The sequence below is a fragment of the Staurois parvus genome, unplaced genomic scaffold (assembly GCF_062004578.1).
Source record: "Staurois parvus isolate SC_StPar_1 unplaced genomic scaffold, SC_StPar_1.0 ptg000155l, whole genome shotgun sequence".
Taxonomy (NCBI): Eukaryota; Metazoa; Chordata; class Amphibia; order Anura; family Ranidae; genus Staurois; species Staurois parvus.
In genome coordinates this window covers 15,797,915-15,820,218 of record NW_028317951.1, presented here as the reverse complement: position 1 = coordinate 15,820,218, position 22,304 = coordinate 15,797,915, and the positions used below count along the sequence as shown (strand labels likewise).

The 22,304-nt window shown below is 41.3% G+C and overlaps 1 protein-coding gene across 1 annotated transcript in view; it reads left to right on the top strand.

The window, feature by feature from the left end:
* Positions 1-1,396: 1,396 nt before the first annotated feature.
* SLC2A2 (solute carrier family 2 member 2) overlaps positions 1,397-22,304 on the top strand; it is a 66,990-nt gene continuing 46,082 nt past the window's right edge. Inside the window, exons 1-2 of the mRNA XM_089675494.1 lie at positions 1,397-1,476; positions 19,812-19,907. Of these exons, the coding sequence (XP_089531620.1) occupies positions 1,459-1,476; positions 19,812-19,907 (114 nt within the window). The 5' untranslated portion in view covers positions 1,397-1,458. The remainder of the gene's footprint in view (positions 1,477-19,811; positions 19,908-22,304) is intronic.

Here is a 22,304-nt window from a genome sequence, read left to right as displayed (position 1 = left end):
TGTCTGAGTGGGGGTCAAGTCCAGGTTAGACTGAATGACTCAACAGGTTGGGCCTCTATTGCCTTTACCTGGTTCTGGAGGCTTCCAGAATCTAGTGGGCGGAGGGGTGGACACTGGATCTGCATATACCTGGGAGGCTGACCAATCCCAGACAGGAGGTCTTGGTAGTGTGGGAAGACCGGCCGATAAATATGAGAGAGCCATGCCAGCAGGGGAGTTAGGTGGAAGATGGATTATTGAAGGTGCTGCTGGGAGGGGACCCCGAAGAAGGGGGGTTCTGTCTCCAGGCTGGAGAAAAGGAAAGAAGCTGACAGAGGTAGCACCACTTCCTTACAGCCCATTTAGGAAGAACAGCCTGCAATTGGGGACAGAAACTGGCTCAGTGAGAAGCCTGAATGCAGTTTACCCAGAGCTAGAGGATACAGGGACAGTCTGAGTACCTCTATACCCCTGGGACCTACAAGAGCGAGTGCAGCTAGGTGCAATACTTAACCATTCTCCCTGGGACAGTACTGCATGCCTGTATTGAAATCTCTTGCTCCAGGATATTTTTCAAAAGACAGTCAGGTGGATGGGGAGATTTCACTTAGAGAGCAACAGGTGCTCCTCACAAAGACTTTGCTATTGATTTATCAAGAGACTGTGCTACTTGAGCTGGAGTAGACAGTTTAGGATCGACCTTTTTGTACAGAATTAGGACATTTGTCCTTAGAGTTATTACTGCAAGTTAGGTTGGGCATTCCATATAGCCCTAAACTCCAACCAAGCTGTTTATCCCCAAAGAAAACAACAAACACAAGCTCATGCACTGCTTACTGACTCTGTGGAAGTTGGAAAAATACATTTTGCCTGGCTGTGCAGGGCATAGGGGACCCGATACTCAGTGTCTCCTTTGGGGGTGAGCGCTACAAAAATATCTTTTGAACCTGACAAATATGAAAGCACGGGTGCCTGCCAATTAATGTCTTATATTTTGAAATTCAAATGAAGTTTATATTATCATATGTTTTTATTTTTTCTCCAAATAATGAAGCTGACAATATCATTAGAGACTGAAAAAGAAAAATGTGTTAATTGTCCTGTGAATTTTAAAGATTGTAAAATGTAAATTATTTTCAAATGTTTTTATGATTATATTTTGTATACAAGTTATATAAGTTCATACAAACTGTATATTATACGAGTTACATTATAATAGGTTAAGGTAGCGCCCTGACATATGGCTCTGCCAGCATAAAACAGTTATTAATTCTTGTATACAGTATAGGGTAAATGTGTACCGACTGTCCCCAAGAAATTCTAAATGACACCAGAAATAATGTCCTTTTGCCCCTAAAGCAGTTTCACAATTGCTGAGCTTCCCTCCCCTAGGACTGCCTCTCTTCTATACCTGTATTTAACCATAGATCATTCACAAGTCAGACTTCAATCTCCTGCAGTTCGCTGGACAAGATCACAATGGACAGGAAAGAGAAGGTACTGTAGTTTTCTTTATCTTCTCTATTTTAAGTATTTTTTAGATCTTTATATTTTTAAGGTGTTAAAATAATCCATTAAAGTTGTATTTGTACATAAGCATATGTACTTTATACCTTGGCTTAGAAACTTACTACCTTCTGAAAGCTTATAATTTTTTATTTTATTTTTTTTGGGGGGGGCGGGGGGGGTTGGAATTTGCTCTGAAGTGACTTTCTTGCAAGAACGGTTACTCTGCAGCTAGTTATATCAAATGCTGCATGTAGAAACATATGCCTTGAGAGTGTAAAACGAAGATGGTAAATTATCTGCCACTGTGTGTTTGGCTGCAAACAATTTAAAGGGACAATGTGTTGTGATGGGATAGAAATGTTCAGTCCAGTTCTTGATAAGATTTGCTGGATTTTAAAATACCATGCATTTCAATGACTTTTGATATAGTTATCAAACGTTAATATGCTTATGAAGGGGGGGGTGCATTTTTGGTGCATTATCCTCAGGGGTAGGATTGGTGGATAGGTGGTTTTAATACATAAGAAAAGGGAGTAGTAAATGTCATTTCATGCTTATTTTACTGTTAGGCTACGTTTACACTAGCCTTGTGTGCAGGCGGCAGAGAGGCGTTTGGTAAGCGTTTTTACCGCTTCCCAAATGCCTCTGCCAATTCTGCACATTACAGCACATGGTGCTGTTCTAACGGGAGCGTTTGCGTCGCGTCGCGTTGCGTCGCGGCAAAACGGACGCCTCTGGACGAGTCAGGAGGCTTTGAAGCCTCCTATTCTTGTCTATGGTGCCGCTCCGCAAACGCCCGGCCGGCGTTTGCGGTGCGGTTGCGACGCGGTTGCGGGGTGTTTGCGGAGCGGTAACACCACTCAAACTGCATTATAGGCGTTTGTGGGGCGTTATTAACGCTCGGCAAACGCCTAGCAACCGCCGCTAAACCGCGCATGCGGCGTTTGCGGAGCGTTTATAACGCTCTGCAAACGCCGGACCAACGCTTGCCAAACGCTATAGGGGTGTTTGGCAAGCGTTGGCAAAACAGCCTAGTGTGAACGAGCCCTTATTCAGACTCATCTTGGAAGTTGAAGGTGAGAGGAGAATATTGCTTATGTATTAAGGTAGTGCAATGAAAAATGTTGATGTAACAATCTATCTATTTAGTCGTATCCGACCCTTGGCGATTGCATGGACCGTCACTCATAAGCAACTTTTTCCATGAATTATCTTAGCAATTATTTTACAGGGTAGGTTGTCAGGTCTTTCCTCAACCCCTACCATGCATAGCCATGGATGAAACTAGGACAATTTAGAAAGGAGCCAATTAACCTACCATCATGTCTTTGGAGTGTGGGAGGAAACCAGACTACCTGGAGGAAACCCACACAAGCACAGGGAGAACATGCAAATTCCATGCAGTAGGTGTTATAGTTGGGAATTGAACCCATGACACATTTACTGCATGGTAGATGTGCTAACCACTAAGCCACTGTGCAGCCAATGTAACAATGCAAAGGGCAAAGGGCAAAAGGTAGCAATGTAACAATGCAAGGAGCTAAAGCACAAAGTGCAGACAACATCCAGCTTATATTGGTCTAGTCTCAGCAAACAGAACTCTGAATGGTTGTTCCTTTGATGTCCTATACATTTATTGGCTATGTTGCTAAAACTTATCCAATCACTTTTATTTCCCTTGAGATAAGCCAGCACTGTGACTGCTTGCCCCCTGTGAACACATACCAACCTCTTTATATCATTGTCTAAACAGGAATGTTTATGCAACCAGAGTTTGCATTTTGGGGAAAAGTAAAATCTGTAAACTTTGAGGTGTAGTTAGATAGTGCATTCATTTCCTAGGTTTCTGATGTTTATTTGGCAGCTTTAGTTTTATCATATGTTTATCCTTGAGAAATAAACAACTGGTGAAAACAGCCCTACTGATACTGTTAATTGATGTGATTGTCAAGGTAATCTGTAAAACAATAGCAAGACTGAAAAAACAATTACTATCCCATCTATACACCTCTTGGGCAGCATGGGGGGTTTACTTACATTGTGTGGGATAATTGTATGAAGCTCATACAATTTAATGAAAGGATTAAGACCATACAAACGACTTCTCAATCACATTCGTTTTTATTAATTTATATTGTCACTCTACAACACCCTGCCCTGTAAATGACTGTAACCAATGTACAGCAACAACAGATAATCATTGGTTTGTGCAGTGCTAGTAACTGTGTAAAAGGTTCTCCTTGCTTTGTAGGTTATACAGCCTGTTCATCCCTCCAGGTCATATCTAATTCTTTTGGTCAGGTTACCTTACTGGATCATAGGTGACCCTAGCATACAAAACAAGCACAGTGACAACCCACATGTTAGTATAGAAACTTAGTTTTAGAAACTTCACAACATTCCTTTTGATTCAAAAGAAAGAAAAAGTTAGTAGTTGTACAATGAGGTTTCTGAAAAACACAAAGTGGATAGAACTGTTTTTATTTAAAATCAATAAAATCAACTAATGCAGTCATTGGTCACTGCCGGAGACTGTCTAGTCAGAAGCCTGTACAGAGTATGATTACCTATCTTGTTCTGTATGGGTTGTAAAAAGCTGCTTAAGCATATCTATAGGCAAAAAAAAACTGCAGCACATCTCTACAATGCATTTGTTTGTTTATTTATTTCAGGTGCTTATATGGCGCCATCAATTTACGCAGTGCTTTACATATATATTGTACATTCACATCAGCCCCTAACCCTCAAGGGGCGTACAATCTAAGGTTCCTAACTTACATTCATACATACACATACTAGGGACAATTTAGACAGGAGCCAATTCACCTACCAGCATGTCTGTGGAGTGTGGGAGGAAACCAGAGTACCCAAAGGAGACTCACGCAGGCACAGGGAGAACATGCAAACTCCATAATGTAAAGCGCTGAGCAAACTGTTGGCGCTATATAAGTCCTGTATAATAATAACTCCAGGCATGCATTTTCCCCAAAGTTTATCCCTTTAATGACCCTGCAAGTACAGAAGAACACTGGTTAATGTGTCAGAAATGCACTCACCTCTTAAGCTCTTTTGTAAGCTGACAATACACAATAATTTTGTAACCGGAGTGGTGTCAGCCCTACCCATTGCATTTTGTTGAAGTAATCAAGCACTCCCACTGTCAGATTACTACAACATAAAGGCCAGTCATTTTGTAGTCCAAGATAACAACTAGACTCTAAAATCTAGCAGGAAGTGTTCAGAGGACACAGGGAAGCTCTGCATTCAAACAGATATAAAAATGCTTCCAATGGTGTATTTAACATACCAAAAGGGAGCAAATATGAATATTCGTTGTTTTTATATACATTAAGGAAATGGCTCAGTGTCACAGTAAAAGTATTGTATAGTGTATTTTTCATCTGTAAAATGTCCGTTTTTTTATGGGTTGATTTACTAAAGGAGTAGAGAATTTTTAATTTGAAATGTGAAATATTTCCTTAGTTTAGTAAAGAAGGTGAAGCTGTCTTCTTCAAACATCCAATCATAAGCAAGCTCTTGTCCTGCAGGCTTTAGAAAAGGTTCCTGTACTTCTTCAAGGCGACTTCTATCCGACTTGTGCCCATATACTTTAATAGAAGTCGCCTCCAAGACGGATCCCCATCTATTTTGATGTCATTTGGATCCGAGATTACAGGAAGAATACCCAGGCATTCCCTGAAAGTTTCTTCAGAGTTGCTTCAAACTAGTACTCAAGTTGCCTAGGAAAGTTATACAGCAAGTCGAATGACTTTCGGGTAGCAGTAGTGTGAACCGAGACTTAGTGCTACAAGCCTTTAATCAGGGCACACATTATAAGTTTTTTTTTTTTGTTCAGCCCAGCAGGCTGAAGGAATAAAAAAAACCTGATAGACCACCGTAATAACACAACAATATTAGTGCAGCAATCTCACCCGCTGTGCCTTTGTGTTCTGACAGGGGGACTTCCCCTCCCCCTTCCCTGCCAGAACACACACAATGGCTGCCAGCACTGACCGGGTGCTGTTTGGATGCTGGCTTTCCAGTATGCCCTTTCAACAGAAAGCAGTCATAAGATCGTCTTCTGTAGAACAGACAGCTGTACCAACCAACCTTTCTCAGCTGATTTTCGGCCCATGTGTATCCAGCTTTATAGAAGCACAATGCGATTGCTATGGGTCAGCTGATAGCCTGGTTACATGAATATTGTGCTGGTGCTTGTGAACAAATATCCAGTGGTACATTCAACAAACCAATTGTGAACAAATAGCAGAAGTTCATTGTAAGGGATTGACTATCCACAGAGCCAATTTCACCTGGTTTCCAGTGAACTGGCCAAATTTGGTTCGTGGGTGGCCCTGTCAGTTCCCCCTCACCTGCCATTCTTCAACAAAAAAAAATAAAGGAGCCAGGAGAAAAATTGGCAGGCATAGAGTGGATTTATCCAATTAGCCGTCACCGGCTGTCAGAATACAATAGCCAGCCCTGCAGATTCATCCATCCATGCTGTGTAACGTGGATGGAAGAATATGCTTGTTTTTTTTTTTTTTTTCATTCAGCCTGCAGGCTGAACTAAAAACATCTAACAGTGTATGGCCAGCTTTATTCATTTGATGGCATGTGGCAAGTGCAGAAGCCTCCATAATAAACCACAGAATATTTGCATATCTGCAGTATTCAGTCTTTCTATAGTTTCCCCACAACAGCAATTTTTTTTTTAAATAAAAACAACTTAAAAACCTATAGAGCCTGCATATTGCCCATACTGTGTCTAACTAAAACACTGCAAGTACAAAAAACACCTTTTGATCCTGCCAAAAATTTCAGTGACCTTCTTACTTCCTCTAGTAAACTGACAACCTTGCCTCTGCTGGACTGAAGTCCTGAACAGTGTTACATAGAAGAGTGACTTCTATAAAAAAACTTACCCAATGAGTCTGCCCTTTTATTATTATTTTACAAGATTTATATAGCGCCAACAGTTTGCTCAGCGCTTTACAATATAAAAAGAAACAATACAGCAATGATACAGTTCAATACAAGAGGGATAGGAGGGCCCTGCTCCTTGGAGCTTACAAAATAAGAGGGAGGGACTGGTGGTACAAAAGGTAATAACTGTGGGGGATGAACTGATAGGAGGAATAGAAGATTACATTATTAGCTGAAGGCAGGATAGGCTTCCCTGAAGAGATAGGTTTTCAGAGATCGCCTAAAAGTGGGCAGAGTAGGCGATAGTCTGACAGATTGGAGTAGAGAGTTCCAGAGGATGGGGGAAGCTCTGGAGAAGTCCTGGAGATGAGCATGGGAAGAGGACATAGAGGACGTAAGGGAGGAGCAGGAGGTCGTGGGAGCGGAGAGGACGGTTTGGGTGATATTTGGAGACAAGATTTGTGATGTAATTTGGGGCAGAGTTATAAATGGCTTTATATGTTATTGTTAATGTTTTGAATTCATGATAGACTGAAGAGGGGATAGCCTGCGATTAGGTAGGCCAATGAGGAGGGAGTTACAATAGTTGTTTATTTAACATTTTTGTCTGAATATGCACTCACCGGCCACTTTATTAGGTACACCTGTTCAATTGCTTGTAACATAAATTGCTAATCAGCCAATCACATGGAAGTAACTCAATGCATTTAGGCATGTAGACGTGGTCAAGACGACTTGCTGAAGTTCAAATCAAGTATCAGAATGGGGAAGAAAAGGGAACTTAAGTGCCTTTGAATGTGGCATGGTTGTTGATGCAGACGGGCTGGTCTGAGTATTTAAAAAAAACGCTGATCTACTGGGATTTTCATGCACAACCATCTCTAGGGCTTTCTGAAGGCAAAAGGGGGTCCAACTAGCAAGGTGTACCTAATCTAATAAAGTGGTCAGTGTGTATGTCCAAGGTTGTTACAAGCATGTTCAAATTTGCTTAAAGTGTTACTAAACCCACAACCAGGGCTGCTGTTAGAAACCACGAGGCCCATACAGCCAACCTGACAGGGACCCCCCCCCCCCCCTTAAAAAAATATGGAGTTTACTATGCTTCAGTTATGAATGAACACAGTGAGTGATTGATCACTCATTGTGTTCATCCAAGAAAGAAAGGGGATGGTAAAATGTGACATACAGTATTTACCGGAACCTTTCACCACTCTCCACCATGAAGAATCCTTTGTGTGCTCGCAGCTGCTGGTAGGAAGGAGGGGAGAATAGCTGGCAGCACTGCAGGGGTGGGGGCACACAGGGGGCCTGAGCAGCATGGGGAAATGTATGGTGCACAGAGAGGGTGATAAGGTGTGACAGGGGGGTAATTACTGAAACCAATCCCCTGTATTTTATATCCTAGTGACACCCCCACTACCTATATGTGTATGGGTGTCACAGAAACAGCAAGATAACTCCTTGCCTGGAGTTTGGCTTTACATACAGAGCAATGGTCACTGTTCCTATGAATAGGGGCACAAGTGGAGATCTGTAGACAACCCTTGCTAGTTTATCTTAGGGTTAATAGCAAACAGAGAACAGATGCTATTTTCCCCAAGAGTAGCTAGCACCAGGATGTTTTTTGCGCTCCCTCTCTATCCTGTATGGCCATAAACATGAAAATTCAGGTGATCAATATGCCTGTTTACAGAAAGATCTCAGCTGTCATATCCAGCCACTACTCTGATGTCTATGGCTTGCTTAAAGCTAACCTATCATGAAAGACTGCCACTGTGGACAGTCTAATAAAAAATGCCAGACACCTGCCTGTTGTTATTATTATTATTATACAGGATTTATATAGCGCTAACAGTTTGCTCAGCGCTTTACAATATAAAGGGAGACAATACAGCAACAATACAGTTCAATACAAGAGGGTTAGGAGGGCCCTGCTCCTTGGAGCTTACAATCTAGGAGGGAGGGGCTAGTGGTACAAAAGGTAATAACTGTGGGGGATAGACTGGTAGTAGGAACAGAAGATTCCATTATTAGCTGAGGGCAGGATAGGCTTCCCTGAAGAGAGAGGTTTTCAGAAATTGCCTAAAAGTGAGTAGAGTCGGCGATAGTTTCATAAATTGGGGTAGAGAGTTCCAGAGGATGGAGAAGGCTCTGGAGAAGTCATGGAGATGAGCATGGGAGGAGGGGACAAGGGAGCTAGATAGTAGGAGGTCATGCGAGGAGCAGAGAATACGGTTTGGGTGATATTTGGAGATAAGATTAGTGATGTAATTTGGGGCAGAGTTATAAATGGCTATATATGTTATTGTTAATGTTTGAATTTTATCCGTTGAGCAATGGGAAGCCAGTGGAGGGATTGGCAGAGAGGGGTGGGTGATACAGAATGGTTAGTAAGGTGGATGAGTCTGGCAGCAGCATTCATGATAGACTGAAGAGGGGATAGCCTGCGATGAGATAGGCCAATGAGGAGGGAGTTACAATAGTCAAGGTGAGAGATAGCAAGGGAGTGAATAAGTTGCTTAGTGGTTTCCGAGGTTAAGAACGGGTGCATCTTGGAGATGTTATGGAGGTGAAGTCTACAAGATTTGGACAGCGATTGGCATGAGGGGTGGGACTGATGGTTGTAATATTGATCTTGATGGAGAAGTCAGGGGAGGGGGCACAGGCTGGAGGGAATATTATGAGCACCGTTTTGGAAAGATTGAGTTTGAGGAAGTGGAGTGACATCCATCCTGATATGTCACTTAGTAGGTTAGTAATGCGAGAGGAGACTGAAGGGGTGAGGTAAGGGGTAGAAAGATACATTTGTGTGTCATCAGCATAGAGATGGTACTTAAAGCCATGGGAGTTATGCTGGTCACCTTAAAGGATAAGTTCACTTTTGGAAAAAGTAATAAAAAGCACTTTTTTTGCAAGTACAAAAATGTGCATTGATTATTTTTGTCCAAAGGAGCCTGTAAAGCATTTCACCAGGGATCAGTAGATTGCTGATGCCATGCAGGTCTCCTGCAGACCTGTCAGAATACCTGCTTGCTGTACGAGATCTATGAGCAAGCAGATATTCTGATAGGAAGCTTCAATAAACTACCATGGCACTGCACAGCACCCTGGTAGTTAATTAAAAACTACAAGTCGACAGCTGCTAAGGCTGCTGGGACTTGTAGGCACTCATTCACAGAACTCTGTGAATGAGTGATGCAGCTGTGTGGGTGGAACCCCGCACGGCCACACTCTTTTCAAATCTGACAGATATTACAGAGAAAATTCTCCCCGTACTATCTGTCAGAAGGATGGGGGAGGTGGGCGCAGTGGGAGCACCTGCGGCTATGGGAACATGTTCCAAAGTTGAACTTTACATTTGTCCTGGCTCAGGCATTAATCAACCTGGTTATTGATATTGCACAATCTGTCTTGCTGATCAAACCTGATCACAATATATTTAATTAAAAGCAATGTTCAGGGTTGTTGTTTTGAGTATTTGTAGTAAACTCGCTGTACAAACAATTACTAGATGGCACGTTATCACAGTAACCTCTGCTCTGTACATCTGCCAGAGCCTCTGAAACACATTCACATTTACAATGGGTAAGCACTATTTCTGAACGGCAGACTTGCAAGTTGGCTGCTTTGTTACTTTATAACCTGGCACAGCAGTAGGTATTAACATTGCTTTCATAACTATGGCAAAGGTACCAGAGCTACAGCATAAAATCACCAGTTCGTTCTTAAAGCAGACCTTCACCCTAAGCTAAAGCTGCCCATAGATGGATCCAAATTCAGCAGGTTCAGCAGATACTGGCTGAATTTTGATTCATGTATGGCTGCTCCTGCTCAATAGAAGTGAATCTAATGATCAACTTTGATCAAATTTTTTTTCCTCATCAAGGGCTGCAACCATTAATCGGTGTCTTTTGACAGCAGAGAGTCCCGCTGTCACAATACAATGTCTCAGCGGGGAGGATTCCTCTACCCACCTCGCCTATGTGGATGGAGGAATCTGTTTTTTTTGTTTCTCCCTAAATAGGTGCACTGTCACTTTAAGGTGCTATTCATATGAATGTAGATACAACAACAATGTTGTATATACATTTGTTGTATCTACATTCAGATGAATAGCACATTAAACGCCTCCCATCCACCCTATAGCAGAAATACTGCTACAGTGCGGCACGGATCCACAAAATCACATGTATATACAGGATTTTGCATTTCAAGGTAGGGGGTAAGCACAAGCCGCAGGAGCTCCCTACCCGCTCCACCGTTTGCGGCCATGGCTGTCAATCACCGGGTCCCGGCCGGTAATTACTCGCCGGCGCCCGGAGATTTCTGGCGATCTCCAACGGGGAGAACTGTTTTGTTTATTAACAGTTTTCCTCCCTGTCAGCTCAGGCACACTGTTTTGGATGGCTGTGCTGTGCACAGCCATCCAAAGCAGTGTGCTTACAGTGAAGCACACTGACACAGCCCCTATGTAAAATACTCCCAGCACACAGTTAACCCTTTGATCAACCCTCATGTTAACCCCTTCCTGCCCAGTGCCATTAGTACAGTGTCAGTGCTTTTCTTTTAGCAATGATCACTGTATTGGTGTCACTGGGGACTTCAGTGACACCAAGTCAGTTCCCCCCAGTGTCAGAATGTCCGCCGCAGTCCCGTTATAAGTTACTGATTGCCGCCATTACTAGTAAAAAAAAAATTCCAGTATCTATACCACCATTTGTAAACGCCAACACTTTCATGTAAACCAATTGATTTGCACTTATTGGTATTTTTTTTAGCAAAGACATAGCAGAATATATTTTTGCCTAAATTTATGACAAAATTTTTACATTTTTTACTGGACATGTTTCACCGCTTGCCACCCTGCCACTGTATATATATGTGTGCAGAGTGGCACTGGGGCGCAAAACCACGTTTTAAAACGGGTTCCACGCTCCCGATGTTTTCGCCGGCAGAGGGCGCGCGCGTGCGCGCTCCCCCCAACCTGCGGGTGACACCATTCGATCTCGGAGGGATCAATCATTAGATTTCAGCCAGTGATGTCTGGCTGAAATCAGATGATCAGACCCTGTCCTATCCTGTCCTGTGTTGACATTTACACAGGACAGGATATGATGTCATTCTTCTCTGCCTGGACACATTCCGTTCCAGACAGAGAAGAAGACATACAAAAAGTGAGTACAAAGCACTACACTAACAGTTAGAACACACCTAGGTCACATTTAACCCCCTGATCGCCCCCCCCCCAGTTAACCCCTTCACTGCGCTGTCACCAGTGTCACTGATCAGTGAATCGATTTTTACTGATCACTGTATCAGTGTCACTGACGACTTCCGATAGTGTTAGCGCCCCTCCCAGATAGCGCCAGATTGCCTGCCAGTACACCAGTAATCCCGTTTAACCCCTTAATCCCCCCCCCAGTTCACCCCTTCACTGCCCTGTCACCAGTGTCACTGATCAGTGAATCGATTTTTACTGATCACTGTATCAGTGTCGCTGGCGACTTCCGATAGTGTTAGCGCCCCTCCCAGATAGCACCAGATTTCCCACTAATATACAAGTAATCCTGTCTAACCCCTTGATCACCCCCCCCCCCCAGTTAACCCCTTCACTGCCCTGTCACCAGTGTCATTGATTACAGTGAACAGATTTTTACTGATCACTGTATCAGTGTCACTGACGACTTCCGATAGGGTTAGCGCCCCTCCCAGATAGCGCCAGATTGCCTGCCAGTACACCAGTAATCCCGTTTAACCCCTTAATCCCCCCCCCAGTTCACCCCTTCACTGCCCTGTCACCAGTGTCACTGATCAGTGAATCGATTTTTACTGATCACTGTATCAGTGTCGCTGGCGACTTCCGATAGTGTTAGCGCCCCTCCAAGATAGCGCAAGTTTGCCCGCCAGTACACCAGTAATCCCATTTAACCCCTTGATCACCCCCCCCCCAGTTAACCCCTTCACTGCCCTGTCACCAGTGTCATTGATTACAGTGAACAGATTTTTACTGATCACTGTATTAGTGTCACTGGTGACTTCCGATAGGGTTTGCGTCCCTCCCATATAGCGCCAGTTTGCCCGCTAATGCACGGGATTTTTTTTACCAAAAACATGTAGCAGAATACATTTTGGCTTAAATTTATGACTAACTTTGAGTTTACGATATATTTTTTATAGCTGAAAGTAGAAAATATTGGTTTTTTTTCAAAATTTTTGTGGTTTTTTTGTGTATAGCGCAAAAAAAAAAGCGCACAGGTGATCAAATACCACCAAAAGAAAGCTCTATTTGTGTGAAAAAAGGATGTAAATTTCGTTTGGGTGCAGCATTGCATGACCGCGCAATTATCATTTGAATTAGTGCAGCGCTGTATAGCAAAAAAAGGCATAAATTACAGTATCTATACCATAGTTTGTAGACGCTATAACTTTCACACAAAGCAATCAATATACACTTATTGGGATTTTTTTTACCAAAAACATGTAGCAGAATACATTTTGGCTTAAATTTATGACTAACTTTGAGTTTACGATATATTTTTTATAGCTGAAAGTAGAAAATATTGTTTTTTTCAAAATTTTTGTTTATAGCGCAAAAAATAAAAAGCGCACAGATGATAAAATACCATCAAAAGAAAGCTCTATTTGTGTGAAAAAAAGGACGTAAATTTCATTTGGGTACAGCATTGCATGACCGCGCAATTATCATTTGAATTAGTGCAGCACCAAACAGCAAAAAAAGGCCTGGTCATTAAGGGGGTAAATCCTCAGGAGCTCAAGTGGTTAATAGCAATAAGTCAAAAATATTGTTTATTTCTCGAAATTGTCGGTCTTTTTTTTTTTTTATAGCGCAAAAAATAAAAAACGGACAGACGATCAAATACCACCGAAAGAAAAAAAGGACGTAAATTTAATTTAGGTGCAGCATTGCATGACCGCGCAATTGTCAGTTAAAGTAACGCAGTGCCGTAACGCAAAAAATGGCCTGGTCAGGAAGGGGGGTAAATCCTCAGGAGGGCAATCTGTTAAAGTGACAGCACACCTACTGTATTTAGTGAGAAGTATGTTTTGATATCTAGTATTCTGATTATTCAGTGTTGCTGCGGATGCAAGAATCCCAGCAATTCCCGTACCTGCAACCATGCATAGTAAAAATATGCTGCTGTGAGAATGCGCGGGGCTTCCATTTATTCTGAATGGCAACCCCACGCATGTAAAAAAGCAGTGCATTTGCAAGTGCAGGAACCACAGGGAAATCACATGGTCCATGACCATGCAATTTCCCTGCGGGCCACATTTTGAAGAAGGTATTGTACATACACCTTTTTCTGCTGGGAATGCAGATATGGCAGCCCACTGAAAATGAATGGGCTGCCATGCCTGAGCAAACATGGCCTGCAAACACGCATAGGTGTGAACCGAGCTCAAGCACAAGGATTCTCTTTTTTGTTTTACACAACTGTTTGTCTTGTTAGGTGGAAAAAAATCAACTTACAGCCAGCATGCCCTGCCTTTTACCCTCATCCAAATCTCACAGCTGGCAAAAATAAATAAATATATATATATATATATATATATATATATATATATATATAGTGAAGGAAATAAGTATTTGATTATTTGATCCCCTGCTGATTTTGAATGTTTTCTCTGCATGTTCATGAGGGAAATAAGTATATGATCCCCTTCACAAAACATGACTTAGTACTTGATGGCAAATCCCTTGTTGGCAATCACAGAGGTCAGATGTTTCCTGTAGTTGGCCACCAGGGTTGCACACCTCTCAGGAGGGATTTTGGGCCACTCCTCTTGGCAGATCATCTCCAAGTCATTAAAGTTTGGTGGCTGATGTTTAGCAATTTGAACTTTCAGCTCCCTCCACAGATTTTCCATCGGATTAAGGTCTGGGGACTGGCTAGGCGACTCCAGGACCTTAATGTGCTTCTTCTTGAGCCACTCCTTTGTTGCCTTGGCTGTGTGTTTTGGGTCATTGTCATGCTGGAACACCCATCCACAACCCATTTTCAATGCCCTGGCTGAGGGAAGAAGGTTCTCACCCAAGATTTGACGGTACATTGCTCCGTCCATCATCCCTTTGATGCGGTGCAGTTGTCCTGTCCCCTTAGCAGAAAAATGCCCCCAAAGCAGAATGTTTCCACCACCATGTTTGACAGTTGGGATGGTGTTCTTGGGGTCATAGGCAGCATTCCTCCTCCTCCAAACACGGCGAGTTGAGTTGATGCCAAAGAGCTTGATTTTGGTCTCATCTGACCACAACACTTTCAACCAGTCCTCCTCTGCATCATTCAGATGTTCAGTGGCAAACTTCAGATGGGCCTGGACATGTGTTTTCTTGAGCAGAAGGACCTTGCGGGCACTGCAGGATTTCAATCCTTGTCGGTGTAGTGTGTTAACAATTGTTTTCTTGGTGACTGTGGTCCCAGCTGCCTGGAGATCATTGACAAGAACCTCCTGTGTAGTTCTGGGATGATTCCACACTGTTCTCATGATCATTGACACTCCACGAGGTGAGATCTTGCATGGTGCACCAGACCTAGGGAGACTGACAGTTCTTTTGTGTTTCTTCCATTTGCGAATTATTGCACCAACTGTTGTCACCTTCTCACCAAGCTGCTTGGCGATAGTTTTGTAGCCAGTCTTGTGTAGGTCTACAATGTTGACATCCTTGGACAGCTCTTTGGTCTTTGCCATGGTGGAGAGTTTGGAATCTGATTGTATGATTGCTCTTGTGGACAGGTGTCTTTTATACAGCTAACAAAATTAGATAAACAGCACTCCCTTTAAGAGACTGCTTCTAATCTCAGCTTGTTACCTGTATGAAAGACACCTGGTAACCAGAAATCCTGCTGAATGATGGGGGATCAAATACTTCTTTCCCTCATGAACATGCAAATCAGTGCATCATTTGTTAGACATGCATTTCTTTTGAATTTTTTGTTGCTATTCTGTCTCTCAGTGTTACAATACACCTACCATTTGATGTTTAGACTGATCATTTCTTTGTGAGTGGGCAAACATTCAAAATCAGCAGGGGATCAAATACTTATTTCCTTCACTGTAGCTTTGGTGACCTCTCCTTTTGAAAATGTTAGTTGCTTGGCTATCAGATTAGGAGTTCTGACTTCTTTGTGACTCAGAAAGGAGGTCAGCAATGACAGCTTACATATTTTCCTTAGTATAAATTTTATATGACCAAAAAGGAGATTTTAAAGTTTATGTAACCTTTTTGAATGATCTTCTCCTATTTTTGAATTTATGGTCTGTTAAATATACCATTGAAATTGTTTTGTTAAATCTTTTCTATTACTGCAAAAAAAAAAAAGACTGTTGATCCTGCCAAAAAAACTTGTGAGCTGATAACTTCCTGTGCTCTTTGCCTTTCCTGACTGTCACCAGCTATCATGGTTAATAGCACTTTTTGTGGACTACAGAATATCTCCCTATGTTATGGAGACAAGGAGAAGAGGAGATGTTTTGTAGCTTTAAAATTCTTCCTGTCCAGGGGCGACAACACTGCTCCTTTAAAGATATAATACAGTGAGATAGATTTGGTTCATCAGTGCAAGACATGTGTTGTTTGCAGGATTACTTGGTGAAGATAAGGGGAAAAGTCTAAGAAAGAAAATTAAGGCAGCTAACACAAGGAATAGCAAGCTGCAATGTTTTACAGTTAATGTTTTTAACTTTATAGTGTTACTAAACCCCAGACCCTGCATTCACTATATCTGGTCTCCCACAGTACACAGAACACGGAAATGCAATTATTTTAGTAAATATAAACTGCTAAATACCTTTGATCATCAGCAGTTAGAGCATTCTTGTGACTTCAGCAGAGCACTGGTTAAAGCTTGAAGGAGGAGTTTTCTTTCTGGTCTAAGAGGATGCAGAACCCCTGACCTCTGTCTGGACAGTGCTGATTGGCCCTATGCTGATCACATGCCCTCTCCCAAGAAAAAAAAATGTCTAGCAATACACACTAAACTGAGCATGTGCAGAAGGGCTATGAATTCAGTCTGTCTAATCAGGTGGCCATTTGAACAAGAGGAGGGACAGAGAAGTCAGGATCAAACAGCCTTTTTACACAATTAACCCCTTAGGTTCCACAGTGAGTAGAGCAAGCATACTTTACTGCATATACAGACTGATTTTACTGTTGTGGCTTTAAACTATAGGTAAAACTTTTTTTCATTTTTGGATAGAGGAAGGGAGAGTATAACCCCTGTCAGATTTTTTTTTTTTTGCCATCTGTATCCCATTGGGGAGATTTCCCTTCACTTCCTGTCCCATAACCAACAGGAAGAGGGAGGAAATCCCTGCAAGTTAAGGGAATTCCCCCAGGTCTCCATTACCAGTGTCCCCATTGGAAGATTTCCCCTCTTTCTTTTCTGGGGACAACTCAAAATACAAGATTTTCTTAACTTTCAATAATAATGGTAAACAGGACAAACCGGGAGGGTGAACCTCCCTAACAGGGACACATGCCCTCTATCAAAAACTAAAAAAAAAAAAGTTTTACCTTTAGTTGTACTTTAAGTTGTTGTTCTCAGGCAACATAACATAATTACATTTTATTTTATTTATATTTTTTGCATAAAAAAGCACCTCATTCTTGCCTGGAATGAAAAAAAAAAGCTTCATTGGGTCACTTTCTCTGATGTATTGTTAATGTTTAATATCATTAGGGGCTGCACAGAGTACTGTTTTAATAAGACAATAGTTATCCATGAGACACAATGGATGGAAATTCAGCCAGTTCAGCAGAGAGTGGACAAATTTTGATCCATGTATGGGCAGGTACATCTATCGGTCAATTTGTGTACAACCAGCCTGTGGAAAAATTCTCCCTCGGTATCAGTGCTGATACGTGTATTCTGAATATCTCCCCACTGTCAAAATGGCTCAGCAAGAGGGATTGCCCCAGACTTAGCAGGAGGGATTGCCCCATCAACATAATCAATGTGTTCAACCCATTGGTTGAACAACAACAAAAAATAACTGGTATATGGCTACCTTTAGTGAAGCCTGCTTCATATGAGACAATATGGCCCAATGTACATATTCAGTATAATTACAAACTATATACAAAAAAGGGGTTTTTAAAGTATTTAAATAGATTATTAAGACTGTTTACATTTAGCTCATGTCTTTCATATGGAAATCTATAACAACATTCTTTCAGACAGAGACTCCTGCTAATTCAGGTATTGTAACACTAAATGCAGTTCAATTAGTATTGATGTTGCCTCCAGAAAAACATCAGGTGACTCTCCTTAAGGCTAAGTTTACATGTTGTTAAATAGCCGCACCTTCATCCATATTCCAATTGCTCTTCAAAATCCTTTGACAGGCAGTGAGGAGACAATATGGTGCCTCACCAACTTGCTGCAACACTTGAATTGGTCAGGATTGGAAATGCTACTACCCTTCACAAAAGGCTGGATGCATTTTGCTATGGGTGCAAAGCATCACAACTGCAGTACATGAACCCCTTTCGCTGCCTTTGCCATTTAAGGTGGGTTGATTAGGCAGGAGTAAAAAATACATCTTATCTGTGCATTTTTATGGCCCCTACCCCCAACCGCAAGTCTAAATGAGCCCTAAAGCTGGTTTCATTTCCCTTTTATTTAATTTTTATTCAAGACCAATCAAAATTGGGCAAGTACCAGGCCAATAAAAAATGCTACTGACTATGACATTTTCTATTTTTTTCTAGATTTTCTAATGGGTTAAACAACATCTCTATAATGGAGTCATTTAGGTTACTTGAAGAAGGGAAATACTTTTTCATTAAATGTGGGGAGACATTTACCATGTACCAGCCTATCACTCTTTTATCTTTCATTTCATTGTTCCACAATGAAGAAAAATATCTTCATTATATATCAAGTTGCTTATTGCAAGTGCTTGTTATCCTCCTGTAAGAAAATCCTACATGGCCTGATTGTCACCTGATCATCTCAAGCAAAGCTTTCATTTTGTGTATTGCTTGTAACCATGGACCAGGCTTTAGTGACGAATTTCATGTGCCATTGTTTGCTGGAATGTGCGTGCTCAAAAAGTGAGGAAAGTTATCATTAATTGATAAATTAACAATGATTTAAAATAAATTTCCATCATACATGTTTTTACATAGAAGGTTTATATTTTTAGGAATCCAAATGATATAATTTCTTTTGCTGTATTGGGGAGATGATGTATTCTGGCAAATGTGGTTAGTAATTGTAATTGCCTTGACGTGGAAACTTATGTTTCAGTCAGAAATAATAGAACAAAAGAAATCATACAACAGACTGTTAAAGCTCAATGTAATAACTGACATGCAAACAACATGGTCTATTACACAACTAGCAAAACATTAAGAACAACATTTATGTTATTTTACAATAGTAGATATTTTTATCTTAATAGAATTGCATCCCTGGTAGTAATGATAAAATATGTACATTTACTGGATGTACAGGGTATTCATCTAATTTGATTCTAGACAAAGGATGATAATTACCCAATGCATCATTTTGACATGCCAACAGTGACTGGACTGTTTTAGGAAAACACTATACTAGGGAAAAGGTTCTTACCTGAATTGGAAGTTGTGCAAATGCCCGAGATATGACTTCTGCTGGTGGTCTGCTCTTGTCTGATGTGCATGACTAGTCAATGTACATTCCTTTGCAGCCTATAAATATTATGATTACACTTGAGCTTCAGAACAGTTAAAACCCATCTGAAGCCTTGTTTTTTAATTATTGTTATGCAGTTAAGCTGAAAAAGTAAAGAATATGTCATTTTAGTTCTTAGTACTTTAGAACTGCCCTGTGTCAAAAGAACGCTGGAGATCTGGACCACTGCTCTTACACGGAGTACAACAGTCAGATGTCCTACCCTGCACAATGATCCAATCAATAGGTATGAGCATTGTTGATTGAGGCAGAAGACTTAAAATCTGAATTTCCAGTAGATCAAATGCCAGATTTTTTGAGTCTTAAATTATGAGAGGTGTTTCCAAATGTGCTATCCAAGCTTTTCTGCAGAAGCACAAATAGACTGGCAAGTTTGAGTATAGGAAACTCAGGGGTCTGCCATGGAATGCAGCAGGCAGTTGTTGGCACCCGCACTCTTGAAATACTGTATATAGGAAAATTCTAAACCAACATGCACTACCATTTCAGAGGCATCTGATTGACGCTACCTTTATTTTCCAGCATAACCATGACCCCATGAATAATATCAAAATCATAAACTATCTGATTTAATTACATTTATGTTTCTGTTAACTCTTTACTTTAGAAACAGAAAAAGCAGAATACTGCATGTCTAACAAATTTTACAACCCCTATAATTCCAAATAACATCTTTTGTCTCCTGTTGTGTTCCTGTAGACTTTGACCGGAACCCTCATCTTTGCAGTTTTCACGGCCGTTCTGGGTTCTCTACAATTTGGATATGGCATTGGAGTCATTAATGCACCACAGAAGGTATAATGCAATATTTATTCCATATATTCTGTTCTAATATTATGAAGAGTTGCAGTTGGTTATAATAGTATGCATGGAAGCTGATTCCTTGGCCCATGGGCTACATACTGCTTTGAAGAACCTCACTATTCTACAGAACATGTTCATAACATTTGGAAGCAGGCTGTTTATTGTGTACAAAAAGCCAATTCATTTTTAAATGAAAATGACAAACCTAATGAAGAATATTTTTGACAACAAGGATTAAGGAATGAAGAGATTCTTCTAATTAAATTGGAAAACCTGTAAACTCTGAATTATGTTTAAGATGATTGCTGTTTTCCTTCAACATTCAGGCTCGGTTCACACTAGCTGATTCCAAAGGCCAGCGATTTTCAGTGCGACTTTGGAGTCTGACTTTGATATGACTTTGCTGTGACTTTGATATGTCTTTTACAATCTGTGGCACTGAAGAAGTATCAAAGTCACATCAAAGTAGTGCAGGAACCTTTTCTGAAGTTGCAGCAACTTCAGTGGTGTCAAGTGGAATGGCTCTCATTGAGATACATGGCATTTCACATGTCCTGCAACTTTGATCTCAAAAGTCAGCTCCTAAGTTGCAAGAGTGTGAACAGTGCCTCAAAGTCATTTTAGCTTCTAGAATTTTAGAAACACTGAAGTGTGAAGACAGAAAAAGACCAAGTGGTCCATCGAGTTTTTTTTTTTTCTTCATTGTTGTCCCATTATAGACCTATATTTATCCCAAGCATTTTTGAATTCACTTAATATTGATTTACCCACTACCTCTGGTGAAGGTCTATTCTAAATATACACTACTCTTTTGCCAAAATATTACTTTAGCACAGTGGGTAGAGTTATGCAAATCATTTCCTTGCTATTTTGCCAACCACAGCCTATCGTTTATTTCAAATTGTATACAGCTGTTTCAGGCTTTTTGGCAATCATTAGTGGTCTGCAGGCAAACCATGATTTTCTGCCAAATGACAGGATTACAAATTATTATCACTCTCAACTTTATTTTTTTGCCCATTCTTGCCAAATCTGAAACCTTTTATTTGATTGAAGGAGCCCATTGAAGTGATTTTGCTGGTACAATAAAGTCCTGTTCAGAAAAACAGTGAGCTACATCTCGTAGGTGACCATGTGGGCCTTTCTTATGCCTCTTACATACAATGGTGCACCTAGGAGATTTTCCATTCAATTCTGTAGATGAATGGAGCTGTCACTGAGACATAGTGAAGTAAAGCACAGGCAGAGACATCAGCAGTCAGAAAAGTTACAAGAATGTGCTCCCCCCCCCCCCCCCCGTATGCTTATGTCTGTCCTGTAGTTATCTCCACCATGTATGCATGGCTGTTTGGTTCATAGACAAATGGAGCTTTGCACAGGTGCAACAAATACAGCTGCTGAGCATGGCAGGGTGGTGAGCTGGAAGATGGGACTCAGTGCTCATATGAGTTATAGCTGGTCCAGTCCCAAAAGGGAGACTAGGGTATGGATTGTGAGTCCCTAGTCTGTCCCTACTCATCAGGAACCTTTTCCTGCCGCTATCACTTTCCCTGACAGTCAGGTGCTTTTTCTTTATTCCTACAACTTCACAAAATGCGTGTCAAAACCTGGAAGCAGGGACTTTTAAAGACTCTGCTGACCCAAAGATGTCCACCACAGTTCACCTGGATGCAGCGTAGCCAACCAGAACGCTACCTCCAGGGACCAGGAAACCACAGAGAAGCCTAGATTCCCTTGACTTCCACTCCAGGCTGTGATACCGTTCCGGTTGGGTGCCACCTACAGCGGAGAAAGCAGACAACACTGTATATGAGCGTTTTTGCTTTTTAAGCCCACTGTGCATGAATCCTAAACAGGATATGGCCAACTGTATTTTATTGCACTTAACAGGTAAAACTAAATGCTCTTCACCTTCAAAAGTTTTTATTATTCTTTTTAAGATGAACATATAACAGCAGAAATGCCAGAGCAGGGGCTGTATATAGTGAGTAAAATACCAAATGAGTTGGAAAAATATCAATTATAAGGAACTAATATGCAAGGAAATGAGGTGTAAGTGTCTCAGGTAGAGTGGTAAAGGTTGGTTAAGACAGCTACTAAGATGTACAACGAGGTTATTTGAAGGGATAGGAACATGTAAGACATATAGTTAAATAGGGGGGATAGTAGTGACATTAAAGATTGGACGTATGAGAAGTAGGTATGGGGCACTAAGATTTGTATGTGGTATATTTTTTTAGTATAGGGGGGATATTATAAAGAGGTAAAGAGTAGGACAGGAATTCTACTGCAAAGATTGGGGTGTGGGGGGGGTGGTATGGAGTAGTGGGGAAGAAGGTAAGTATGGGGGAGAAGGGGTGGGGGTGAGGAGGATAAAACAAAATGCTT